Source organism: Leucoraja erinacea, chromosome 12, assembly GCF_028641065.1.
Source record: "Leucoraja erinacea ecotype New England chromosome 12, Leri_hhj_1, whole genome shotgun sequence".
NCBI classification, from domain to species: Eukaryota; Metazoa; Chordata; class Chondrichthyes; order Rajiformes; family Rajidae; genus Leucoraja; species Leucoraja erinaceus.
In genome coordinates, this window is record NC_073388.1 from 46,843,387 (window position 1) to 46,857,618 (window position 14,232).

Below are 14,232 nucleotides of genomic sequence, written 5' to 3' on the forward strand. Positions count from 1 at the left end.
GCTTTGCGTTTTGCTCAAGATTCCAGCATCAACAGTTCATTGTAACAACCTTTAATTGTTCTAATTTGGAATTTTGAATGGTGCCTGATTTGTGGGAAGATTTCTAGCAGACTGGTTTTGACTATTTGGACTGAATGAGCCAATACAATGAATGACACATTCATTAGAACTTGAAATGAATTAATAAACATGCATATTGGAAAATATGCAATTAACTGAAATGTTATAGCCAGGTAAATGAATGTTCAGTGCTATATTTTTGATAAAAAAATAATATGCATGAATTTCATTGATTAAATGGTTAAAATATTTAACAATCTAAAATAGTGATCTAACATTTGCACTTCCGATACCATTTATAGTTTACATAGCTAAATCACTTGACATACATTTCATTGCTTTTATTTATAGTGTTTCTGGGGATTTGAGCAATTTCACTTTAATTTAATTCCTATTTCCATAGAGATTTATAAATCATAGAATCATTATTATACAAAGAAGGCTATTCGGCCCATCAAATCTATGCTGGCCTTCCATTTCAGCAATTCCAAGTCTCCTATTTGCCCCTTTCTCCAAGGCAATTTTTATACTCTAATTTTCTTTCACTCAAACATTAGAAAAAATCTTGTTAATATCCTTTGGCCAATTTAATTCTTTAGCATAATCATGTTCTGATGCAATGTCCTTCAATGACTGTAGTGCCACAATGCAGATCTAATTAGCATTTTAGAAAGTGCTAACATAACCTTCCTGGTCTTGCATTCTACTCTGCCTAATAAAGAATTCAATACATTTTTAAATTATCATCTTTTCCTGTCTACATGCACTCCACAGTCCTCTTTTTCTTTTATCTTTTACTAGGCCAAGTGGGACACATTGGGCCCCGTTCCCCCAATGTAACATTCCACCACTCACCAGTTCCCCCAACGCAACACGTTCCCCCAACACAATATTCCACTACTCATCTATAGCCCTCAACTGCGCAGGCGCAGTTCATTTCCCCTCATCCCCCAGCACTCCCTTATCACCCTCCCTCTTCTTTCCCCTCTCCTCCACCCCTCCCCCAGTCCCTCCCTCACGTCTCCCTCCCCTACCCTCAGTCACTTCCCTCCTTCCATAACCCCTCTCTCCTCACTACCCCAAGTGGGACCCGTTGGGCCTTGTTCCCCCAACGCAATATTGACACGGACTGGCTCCTGGAGCCGCGGGAGTGGGAAGGAGGAGCGCGGCTCCGGGCCCAGTCCGTGTCTGAGTCCAGCTGCGCTCAGGGCCCTTGGCTGTGGTTCAAGCCGGTGCGGGGGCTGCTGCTCCGGGCCCGTGGGGAGGCTTCTCCCTCCCCCTCCCCCTCCTGCAGCTCCGCACTCGTGGCATTTTTAAATAACTGAAAGTGTCAGTCAGTCACTTTTTGAGGCTGCTGTCTTGAGCTGCGGGAGGGGTAGGGATGAGCACGGCTCCGGGCCCTGTCCGTGTCTGTGTCCATCGTGCTTTTATCATCGACAGTGAGTTTTTTTTTAAATGTAAATGAGATCACATTGTGACGTCATAGCTGTAACTGCCACTGAAGTGTTCAAGTGATTATTTCTCAAACTGGGTTTTGTAAAGTTAAAAATGTGAATAACTTGTAAAATATAACATCAGTCTGAACAAAACTTGATAAAAGCACACAAGACAATTGTGAGTAAGGTGGTCCAAAAATTGTAGTGCTATCGTGTACCATTTTGGCGTAATTCAGGGCATGAATTACAGACAAACAGACTCACTGACGAACAAGATGAGAGTTTTAGTAATAAATAGATAGATGTTTAGAGTCATACAGTCATGCAGCACAGAAACAGGCACAACACATCCATGGCAACCAAGATGCCCCTTTTACACTAGTTCTATTCATCCATGTTTGACCCATACCCCTATAAACTCCTATCCCAGTACCAATCCAAATGTCTGTTAAGTGTTGTTATTGACCCTGCCTCAACTACTATTATTGTTTATTTGTTTTTTTATGTGTACATGTGTGTGCAAACACACACGACAAAAGGAGGAGCCGGTGGGCATTGTGGCTTTGTCAGCGCTGTAGGTGGCTGCTATTTGTATACATTGTGTATGCAAGCAAAGAATCTCACTCTGCCTAGTCACATGTGACAATCAAGTAGTCCTATTCCTATAAAGAATTCAGGAATATGGGGGTAGAGAAGGGGTGATGGAGAAGGAAGGACATAGAAGCAAGAAAGAAGCCTATGTAAATTAATGGGCCCGTTGGCATTTCTCTTCCAGTGACGCAGAGCAATAAATCTGACGTGCAATGCATTCTACTGCAGGATGTACAACTTGATATTATTTTGGAAGGATGATTTTTGAGTGTTTGGAGAAGAAACATTAGAGAATGTGCATTTATGTGCTGGCTCCCACACACCCAGGATGCCGCATAGTCAATTAATTTTGATGAGAAGCCAATGCTATGATACAGGCAGATGTAGCGAGCACGGTCACCCAAAAGGCATTAATAATTAATTTGTCGTTTTGGGAGTGATGTCTCAGCATATTACAAGAAAAGTTCCTCCTTCCATATTGCCACTGTGTGTTATCATGCATCTCAATTTAAGCCACTGCAGTATGTCCTTGGTTACTCTACTGAAAAGTGTCACCTCCAACGTGACAAGGATAGAGTTTCCCTGGTCCTCACTTTTCATCCCCTCAACCTCCGCATCCGGCACGTTAATCTCCGACATTTCCGTCATCTCTGACGCGGGTCCCACCATCAGTCACATCTTCCAACCCTCGCCCCTTTCTGCCTTCCGAAGGGACCGCTCTCTCCGCAACTCCCCGATTCACTCGTCCCTTCCCACCCAAACCACCCCTCCCCCGGTTCCAATACCTCCTCCCTCATCTTCATCCAGGCACCCTAGAAGTCCTTATAGGTGAGCCAAAGGTATCCTCATCTAACCTCATCAACAGCACAGGGTTCTCCCGACATGGCCTCCTGTACATCGGCAAGACCCAATGTAGACACGGCCGTTGTGCTAAACACTTACCACAGGTCCACCAAGGCCTGCTAACCATTTTAACTCCTTTACCCATTCCTACACTGGCCTTTCCGTATGGGCCTCAGAGTGCGGTGAGGGGAAGTGAGTGACTGCAGGAAATAAAGCAGGCGAGGTAGTGGAAGGATTTGAAGACAAGGGTTACAGTGTAAACCTGAGGCCGTGTGTCAATGTAAACCAGTGAGCATAGGGCTTATGGATGAACGGGAATCTGGATAACTGTCAATAGAACGTATGGATGATACTTTAGACAAAAAGAAAATGTGCTCAACATCGAACAGTTAACACACATTAAAGCAGACTTTACTTCAAGAGGTACACATGAAGAGAATGAAGGAAAACCCACCTGCCACATTTATAAAGATCGCAACAGTAGCAGGTATTGCTCTTTATCTTCAGTATGCATGGAGATCGCGACTGGCTTGGGCAGGTCACCTAATGGGAAGAATAAATCCAGTCACCCAACACTTGGCGATAACTCTTCATTTCCATACATAAATCTGAAAGATTCAGTTACTTATTCTGGTTACTTTACTTTAATAAATATCAGGGATTAAGTAACAAATGAATGTTATTTCTTCATCTAAGCTTCAGTCGATCACAACCATGCAGACTTGAGCTGTCGGTACCTGCTGGCGGCATCTGTAAATTGTAAATTGCCGCCAGTGTGTGTCGGATAGTGCAAGTGTACGATGTGATCGCTTGTCTGTGCGGACTTGCTCAGCGCGGCCAGTTTCCTCGCCTGTTTCTCTAAAGTCTACAGATGGCTAATGGTGACTGTCTGTAGCTCTCTATCATATGGGCAAGGTTAACATTACCGTACTGTCAGCTGGTTCTGCTCTGACAGTCAAATGCACTGTCCTCTTTATTACATGAAATAAAGCAGTACAAAAAACAGGCTAAGGAAGCCAATCTCAATTGGCTTGCTATCAGTTGGGCGGATAATTAGGGATGGACAATAAATGATTGCTTGGTAACAGACATGCACCTTCTGTGAACAAATTATTTAGATTTATTTGACCTTAATACTCTGTTTGAGTAATAACATTTCTCCTAAACTTCGCACTAGATTTTTTGATGGCAATCTAAAATGGAAAGCCCCTAACCTTGGGACTTCCCAATACGTGGAAGCATTTTCTCTTCCTCTTCACCTCTCAGCCAAGTGAACAGTAAGTGTTTCTGCCAATTTTGTGGAGCAGCCTCTTAAAGCGACAATGAATAGTTTGCCTTTGTAGTGATGCTTCACTTCACAGAATGTGTCCACCCTCCTCAACATTGGCAAACAAGTTAAGCGAGATGATCTCTTTGCACAGCCTGTGCACATTGGAGTGATCTTACGATCTCATCATAGACTCTTTAAAATCTGAGGTGTAACATATTTCAACCTTTCACTTCTGAGGTCTGAGGTTCCCACCTGCTTTAAAAGGGCATCAATTATACCGGTGCCCAAGAAGAGCAAGGTGACGCGCCTCAATGACTATCGACCAGTGGCACTAACGTCTGTGCTTTGCGAAGTTGATCATGGAGCAAATCAACTCCTACCTCGACAAAAACCTGGGCCCACTGCAGTTCGCTTACCGCCACAACAGATCAACGGTGTATGCGATCTCGCTGGCTCTCCACTACGCTCTGGACCAATTGGACAACAAAAACTCATATGTCAGGCTGTTATTCATTGACTACAGCTCGGCATTTAATACAATCATCCCCTCCAAGCTGCTTACCAAACTCTCAGAACTGGGTCTCTGCACATCCCTCTGCAATTGGATCCTCAACTTCTCATTCACAGACCACATTCTGTACGTATTGGTGGAAATGTGTCAGCCTCGATAACAATCCGCACGGGAGCACCTCAAGGCTGCGTGCTCATCCCCCTGCTGTACTCACTCTATACTCATGACTGCGTAGCCAGTCATAGTGCGAACTCGATCATCAAGTTTGCTGACGACACCACTGTTGTGGGACGTATTACTGATGGGGATGAGTCAGAGTATAAAGGTGAGATCGACCGTTTGACCAAATGGTGCCAGCACAATAACCTGGCTCTCAACACCAGCAAAACCAAGAAACTGATTGTGGACTTTGGAAGGGGTATGATGGGGACCCATAGTCCCATATATATCAACGGGTCGATGGTGGAGAGGGTCAAGAGTTTCAAATTCCTGGGCGTGCACATCTCTGAAGATCTCTCCTGGTCCGAGAACACTGATGCAATTATAAAGAAAGCACATCAGCGCCTCTACTTCCTGAGAAGATTATGGAGAGTCTGTATGTCAAGGAGGACTCTCTCGAACTTCTACAGGTGCACAGTAGAGAGCATATGACTGACTGGTTGTATCGTGGCTTGGTTCGGCAACTTGCGCGCCCTGGAGTGGAAAAGACCGCAAAAAATTGTAAACACTGCCCATCCATCATCGACTCTGACCTCCCTACCATCGAGGGGATCTATCGCAGTCGCTGCCCAAAAAAGACTGCCAGCATCATCAAGGATCCACCCTATCCTGGCCGCTGCCTTCAGGTAGAAGGTACAGGAGCCTGAAATCTGCAACATCCAGGTTCAAGAATAGCTTCTTCCCCACAGCCATCAGGCTATTAAACTCAACTCAAACAAAACTCTGAACATTTGTAGCCCATTGCACTTTATATGCTTATTTATTTATGTGTGTGTGTGTGTGTGTGTGTGTGTGTGTGTGTGTGTGTGTGGTTGTGTGTGTGTGTGTGTGTGTGTGTGTGTGTGTGTGTGTGTGTGTGTGTGTGTGTGTGTGTGTATTTATATATATATAATCAATGGTATATGGACACACTGATCTGTTCTGTATTTATTTATGCCTACAATATTCTGTTGTGCTGAAGCAAAGCAAGAATTTCATTGTCCTCTCTGGGACACATGACAATAAACTCTCTTGAATCTTGAATTTCCTTTATCTGTCACAACTGTGCCGTCATCTGAGTTTCAATAGACCCTTGTAGTAAATAATTTCTTCCTAATTAATAGACAATAGGTGCACGAGTAGGCCATTCAGCCCTTCGAGCCAGCACCGCCATTCAATGTGATCATGGCTGATCATCCCCAATCAGTATCCCATTTCTGCCTTCTCCCCATATCTCCCGACTCCGCTATCTTCAAGAACCCCATCTAGCTCTCTCTTCAAAGTATCTTGAGAACCGGCCTCCACTGCCCTCTGAGGCAGAGAATTCCACAGACTCACAGCCCTCTGTGTAAAAAAGTGTTTTCTTATCTATGTTCTAAATGGTTTACCCCTTATTCTTAAACTGTGGCCTCTGGTTCTGGACTCCCCCAACATCAGGAACATGTTTCCTGCCTTTAGCGTGTCCAAACCCATAATAATCTTATATGTTTCAATAAGACACCCTCTCATCCTTCTAAACTCCAGAGTGTACAAGCCCAGCTGCTCCATTCTCTCAGCGTATGACAGTCCCACAATCCCGGGAATTAACCTTGCAAACCTACGGTGCAATTCCTCAATAGCAAGAATGCCCTTCCTCAAATTAGGGGACTAAAACTGCACACACTACTCCAGATGTGGTCTCACTAGGACCTTGTAAATAGGAACTGCAGAAGGACCTCTTTGCTCCTATTTGATGGCAATATTATTTCAAATGCAGTTTCCCGGGTGATAATCCATAAGTCAAGTGAAGCTGATGGACCATTTACCCTTTTGTTATCTAAACTCTTTAAAATGAAAGTTCACATTTGGAAAAGGCCAATTCTTTGGTCTCTTTTCTGTCTCCAATATCTCTAATTCTTGGCATGATTAATCAACGACTTCCATCCTTTTCCAAAGAGATCTATGGAACTGCATACAGTACTTAAATGTGGCCTAATCAATGCCTCGTGTAAAGGCGGTATTACAGTCAATAGACAATAGACAATAGGTGCAGGAGTAGGCCATTCGGCCCTTTGAGCCAGCACTGCCATTCAATGTGATCATGGCTTGTTTCAAATCCCTACCCCATACACAAGGACAGTTCAAAGATATCTGTTTTAAGACAATACTAGTGCAATCTGATTATATTTGTCAACAGCGTCCATTTTTGGAGAGATTACTGAGCCAACAACCTGAAATGTACTCTGTTCTTCTAAAGTACACCTCAACAACATGTAAATGGTGTACTGGATTCTCCTGTGATGTACTGTGTATGGCTGAAATCTGTGATATGGTGAACCAACACATCTTCAAAAAAAACTAAAATATGTTTCAGGGATTCATTCTCTGTGTAGTCCAACTCCTTGCTAAACTTGGGATATGAAATACTTCCAACTCTGCAGCTCACAGATTCTTATTTGTACGTGATACGCCTGTGGATATCACATCTCTATGAAATATGTGGATATTTTGGCAGCTGCTTGGGATCCAAGGACATTATTGGCAACTCCCATTCTTTCTCTCGTATTCTCCATGCTCGGAATATACAATCGCATCTATTCCCATCTGCAATCACGTCACCTCTTGATTCTTCAGATACTTTACTCCACTTTACAATTGTCTGACCAGTAGTTTGCACTTGGATAAACCTGTTTACCCTATCCCTGCCCTCCGAGCTTCTTCTGAAGAACTGTTCACTGGTGACTGCTTCATTGCTTTATGAACAGCAACCCATCTGCTCCACTGACAGACACAAAATGCTGGAGTAACTCAGCGAGTCGGGCAACATCTTTGGAGGAAAAGAATAGGTGACGCTTTGGGTCGGAACCAGCAATCTTCTTATCCAGAAACCTGACACCCGTCATTACTTCATGGGACCGACATGTGGATTATCGCTGCCCCTCTTCACTTTTTTTACTACAGTTTCTGACCACATGCTAACAAGGTCACGACACAACACAGCATCATAGGTCATCATATGGTTCATCATGACAATGCGAGTCAAAGAGCCAGAAGGATTATGGTGAAACAAAGGAACTTCTCAACAGTTCGATATATCTGGGGAATTTATTTTATTGGGAGGTTTGGAGCAAGAGTTGGGGTTGGAAGGTGGGTTATGCAGATGTGGATAGTGAGATGGTCAAGTCTCTGGAATTGGCCTTTACTGTAAACGAGACAAAGGGAACAAAGTGGAGATGATGGTGTCCATGAGAAGTCCACAAATATGTTTCGAATAGTTGACATGAAGGGAGAGATCTGGGAGAGTGGGGTCAAAGACCAATGTCGGCCAGTACTTATTATCCATTCCAAATTAGCCTTACACTGAATTGGTTGCTAGGCTATTTCAGAGGGGGGATTAAGAGTCAACAGGTCTGTAGTTACAGGGTTGGACAGGGTGAAGATGGCAGACTTTATTACATGCCAGCACTCCCAATCAACGTTTAGACAAACTACTGGGGTTGATACTGTATTGGTGTGTCACTGTCTGTGGAACAAAGGGGTAGCATGAGTGGAACGCAATGCAATTAAATAAAAAAGATGAATGGTGCTGCTTGGAATGATCAGTGTCTAACCATTGAGTGATGTCAGGCATGCATTGAACCATTGATTCTCCTTTCCCTTGCACAGTCTTCACACAATTCTACTCAACACAATGTCATAGTCATACAGCATGGAAACAGGCTCCCGGCCCAAACATTCCTAGGCCAACCAAGATGCCCCATCTACATTGGTCCCACACCTGGTTGTGTTTGTCCCATATCCCTTTAAACCTTTCCTTTTGGACTTTACAGATGCAGCGAGGAAACAGTCCCTTTGAACCACAGAGTCCGCGCCAACCAGCCCTCACCTCGCCCATCCTACACACTAGGGACAATTTACAATTTACAAAAGCCAATTAACCTACAAACCTGCACATCTTTGGAATGTATGAGGAAACCAGAGCACCCAGAGGAAACCCATGCAATCCTAGTGAGAACGTGTAAACTCTGTAGAGACAGCACCCGCAATCAGGATGGAACCCGGGTTTCTGACGCTGCAAGGCAGCAACTCTACCGCTGCGCTACTGTGCTGCCTTTCCTATGCATGTACTTGTCCAAATTTTTTTTTAAATATTGTCATAGTGTTTGTTTGTGGAGAATTATTATCCCCACATCTCTGTGTCCAAAATACTGTATATGCAAAGATTAAAAAAAAACTAAACAATTCAAAACTAATGACGATTGTCTTGACAACTAACAATTTCCAGGTTTGTCATGCGAGAGCCACAGAAAAAAGCAACCTTAGTCTATTTGGAGTTTCCAACATAGTAATAGTGTAGAGTGCTCAGTAATAATGCTGAGCTAGTGTTGGAACACATACCTCTGTATTATAATCATCTGAAGGATATGGAGTTCCACTGGAATAATACTGGCATCTCCCTGCATGGAAGGGCCTGATATCCTGCAGGAAAGGAAAGCATCACCAAGTCAGATACAAAGAACTGCAGAGGCTGGAATCTTGAACAAAACACAAATTGATTAGGAGAAACTCAGCAGGACAGGCAGCAATGCATAGGTGAGATTTTGGGTCGGGAACCTTTACCATGTCGAATCTTGCAACCCAACAAGTGCACAACAGACAAGATCATTGTACTAAAAAAAATTAAATCCACTATTCTTTTTATTACTGCATCAACATTTAAATATCCCACCCAACCTGACAGGTCTATGCTGGGCAAGTGAACATTTCAGCCTTTAAGCCAAACATTTGTAGTTGGAAGAAATGGCCATGAGTTTGGAGCGACAACAGTTTGTGTGCCAACTGAATCTCAGCACAAATTGGAGAACACCTCTGTGCATTGATAAGTGGGAAGGAGAAATAAATCAAAAATAAAACACAAACTGCTGGGGTAACTCAATGGGTTAGGCAGCATCTACGGAGGGAATGGATTTGCGATGTTTTGGAACATCAGGGCCCTCCATCAGAATGGTGTTGGTGGGGGGGGGGTAAGCTGGAAATGGTGTGGAAGCAGGACAAAGCTTGGCCAGTGATAAGCTTCTTATCAGTGGACCAAAGAGCCTGTTCCTATGCTGTATCTCTAGACTAAACGTCCCTCATTTTAACCTACTGACACAATAGAATTGGAAGGAGATTATTCAGCCACGAATGCTGTATCAACCAGCTAGAAGCCATCCGCTCTTTCTTGCTATTAAATTGACTTTTGTATAAGTGATTGCTGCCTTTGGGAGAGAGGAGTGTATAATTTAATTATCGAAAAGGGAATTAATAGAAGGGAACAAATGTCCATTTTTAGAAAACATGATGCCTATTTTAAAATGTTCAACTAAATTATTCGGAAATACAGAACATTGTGCAAAAAACAAAATAATCAGAATGAATCTTTTTCACACAGAGAGTTGTGAGTGTGGAATTCTCTGCCTCAGAGGGCAGTGGAGGCCGGTTCTCTGGATACTTTCAAGAGAGAGCTAGATAGGGCTCTTAAAGATAGTGGAGTCTGGGGATATGGGGAGAAGGCAGCAACAGGGCACTGATTGTGGATGATCAGTCATGACCACATTGAATGGCGGTGCTGACTCGAAGGGCCGAATGGCCTACTCCTGCACCTATTGTCTTTTGTCTATTGATGAAACATGCTACTAGATTTAATTTAGTTTAAATGAGTTTATAGGCACAGCGTGGAAACAGGACCTTCTGTCCACCGAGTCCACACGACCAGCGATCCCTGCGCACTAACACTATCCTACACACACTAGGGACAATTTACAAATGTTACAGAAGCCATTTAGCCTACAAATCTGTACGTCTTTGCAGTGTGGGAGGAATCCGGAGCACCCGGAGAAACCCATGCAGGTCACGGGAAGAACGTTCAAACTCCGTACAGACAGCAGACAGACAGATCAAACCCGAGTCTCTGCGCTATGAGGCAGCAACTCTATCGCTGTGCCACGGTGCCGCCCAATGCAACTAACTGCTCGTTCACTTGGATCTGTTTTGGGCTTATGCACCAGTCATTTACAGCAATAATGCCCCTGTCCCACTTAGGAAACCTGAACGGAAACCTCTGGAGACTTTGCGCCCCACCCAAGGTTTCCCTGAGGTTCCCGGAGGTTTTTGGCAGTCTCCCTACCTGCTTCCACTACCTGCAACCTCCGGTAACCACCTGTAACCTCCGGGAACCGTACGGAAACCTTGGGTGGGGCGCAAAGTCTCCAGAGGTTTCTGTTCAGGTTTCCTAAGTGGGACAGGGGAGTTCAGGGTCACTTATTTTACCATGAATGAAAAGTCATTTATTTCACAGGTTCGGAGATCAAAGGTCGTTTTCTCATGAGTCCATCAGTAATTTTCGCCATATCTTTCCCTTTGCTCTACCTATGAGTTTAGTTTGATTGTATTTATGTACACTAGCGTCTGATTTCGGTTGGATGGCACGCTAAAAAAAGCCTTCTCACTGCACCTCGACAATGTGACAATCATAAACCTAAACCTAGCAGTAGTTTTGGCATGGTCAGCATTTTGAATCTGTTGAACAAGTCTTGCTGACTATAGGTCGGCATTTATTATTCCTGGCTTTTTTACCTGGTACTCACTTTATAGGGTGGGTGGCACGACCGATGTAGCAGCGGCCTCTGCAGTCCGTCTGTCGTCGTTTTAATTTTTGTCCCGTTGAATGTATAGTTTGTTGTGGTTTTTATATTGTTTTTAGCTGTGTATATGTGGGGGTGGGGAGGGGAACTTTTAATCTCTTCCCTGTACGGGTGACCCGACCTTTTCCCTGTCGGGTCTCCGTTGTCATTGGGGCCTAGCACCGTGGAGCGGCCTCCAACCAGAACGACCCGTGGGCTCCAGTTGCGGAGCCTACAGACTTACCACCGTGGAGCTGGCCGGCTTCGGAGCGTGGAGAGCTGTGGTGGCGCGCGGCTGCGACCCGACTCCGGAGCTCGGAGCCTCGAGCCGCAGGTCCGGTGGTCGGTGACATCAGGAGGTCGCGGGTCCCTGGTGGGAGACCGTTTTTCGGAGCCCCCACAACGGCAACTTCTCCTGCCCAAGTTGCGGGGTTGAAAATGACCCGGAGCGGGGCCTGACATCACCCGGCGCGGCTTTAATGGCCACGGGACTTGCCATCGCCCGCCAGGGGCTTTAACATCAGGAGAAGAATGGAACACGGGAGAGACAAGACTTTGCCTTCCATCACAGTGAGGAGGAGATTCACTGTGTTGGATGTTTGTGTAAATTGTGTTGGTTGTGTGTCTTGGTTCTTTTCTTGTTGTATGACTGCAGAAACCAAATTTCGTTTGAACTTCATTTGAGGTTCAAATGACAATAACTAATTGTATTGCATTGTATTCCATTATATACAACTTTATATTAAATTATAAAACTTCTCAACTCTAAATTCAGAGACAGAGTCTCCAGTAGCTTCAATATATTTATCTAGAAAGTGATTTGGGACTGGATTGCATTTTGTATAATTTACATTAGGTTGCTAAGTTCATTTCAATCCATGATCGTAACTTTAAATTTGAGGAAAGACCAACCTCAAGGAGTGGTGTCGGGATGCATCTCCCAAAATTAGACGAAGGTATCAATTGAAAATCCTTGTTGGAAAGAAGTGTTATGGATTATAAGACCAGGGGAGATAAATATGTTAAATTATGTGGTGAACAGCCACAATCCAATTGAATGTCTATTTATATTCAAGGGTCTGTATGGTAGACTCCTGTTCCTCTTAGTCTAAAGCAAAGCGCAAAGTGTTGGAGTACCACCAAGTCCAAGCTCATCACCAAACTCGCGGGTAGATAAAAGTGCTGGAGAAACTCAGCGGGTGCAGCAGCATCCATTGAGCGAAGAAAATAGGCAATGTTTCGGCCCAAAACGTTGCCCATTTCCTTCGCTCCATAGATGCTGCTGCACCCGCTGAGTTTCTCCAGCACTTTTGTCTACCTTCCATTTTCCAGCATCTGCAGTTCCTTCTTAAACACCAAACTCGCGGGACCTGTTGTCAGCACACATCTCTGTAACTGGACCCTCGACTTCCTGACCAACTGACCCCTACCAGTTAGGATAGGGAACAAATCATCCTCTACGATAATCGTCAACACTGCAAGGATGCGTTCTCACCCCCTTCTTTACTCCTTGTACACCCACGACGGTGCAGCCATGTACATATCTAATTCAATTTTCAAATTCACAGACAACACCACCATTGTGGGCCAAATATCAAATAATGATGAGCCGGAGTACAGGAAGGAGATTGAGAACCTCGTGTCCTGGTGTCGAGACAACAACTTTTCACTCAATGTCAGCAAGACAAAGGAGATAGTGATTGACTTCAGGCAGCAAAGCAGTACACATACCCCAGTTTACATTGGTGCGGAAGTAGAGATGGTTGAAAACTTCATATTCCTCTGAGTCAATATCACCAACAACTTCTCCTGGACCATCCATATTGAAGCAACGACCAAGAAAACAGACCAAGAAAGCACACCTTCCTTAGAAGGCTTAGGAAGTTTGGCATATCCCCTACAACTCTCACCAACTTCTGCACATGCATCATAGAAAGCATTTTACCCGGATGCATCACAGCTTGGTTTGGTAACAGCTCCATCCAAGACCACAAGAAATTGCAGCAAATTGTGGACGCAGCCCAGACCATCGCCCAAACCAAACTCCCTTCCATTGACTCCATTTATACCTCACGCTGCCTTGGCAAGGCCAGTAGCATAATCAAGGATGAGTCGCATCCTGGCCACTCCCTCGTTTCCCCCCCCCTCTCCCATAAGGCAAAAGGTATAGAAGTATTTTTTAGACATAATTGCAAGACTTAGGGCAACTAATCAAAGGGAATAACCGGGAATAACCGCTAACCTTGCTGGGCACAACCCCAAGCCAAACATGGATGAGAGAAGTATCATTAAATTAACTAGCATTGTATGTTAGATTCTGTTTGTTGTTGTATGTTAGAAGCAGAGAATCTGAAAACATGAAAGCAGGGAGCGATGCTCGAGGAGGAAATTACACAATCATTATATAAATTGGTTTCAGTCCAGTGCAAGGTTAAATAATCCCTGCCGTCAAAATGGGTGAGAAGAGACGAATGAATGTGTGATTAGTACACAACACTGCCAGCTGTTTCATTGCTGGGTCAGGGGACAGATGTTCTTGTCCCCTACAGAATAACAGAACACTTGTAGCACAACAACAAAGCATCAGCACAAATGGTATTTACATCTTCTCCCACTTTGCCATCTGCTCCTCGTTCATTTATCCCAAAATAATAGGGTTTGCCGGATTACCCAGCAGACAAT

The 14,232-nt window shown here is 44.2% G+C and overlaps 1 protein-coding gene across 2 annotated transcripts in view; it reads right to left on the reverse strand.

The window, feature by feature from the left end:
* The window catches only part of tmem255a (transmembrane protein 255A), a 50,709-nt gene that overhangs the window by 9,201 nt on the left and 27,276 nt on the right, over positions 1-14,232 (reverse strand). For both annotated transcript variants that reach the window (XM_055644075.1, XM_055644074.1), the window contains 2 exons: positions 9,287-9,367; positions 3,385-3,473 (listed from right to left, as the gene is read on the reverse strand). In XM_055644075.1, coding sequence (XP_055500050.1) covers positions 3,385-3,473; positions 9,287-9,367 — 170 coding nt within the window. The remainder of the gene's footprint in view (positions 1-3,384; positions 3,474-9,286; positions 9,368-14,232) is intronic.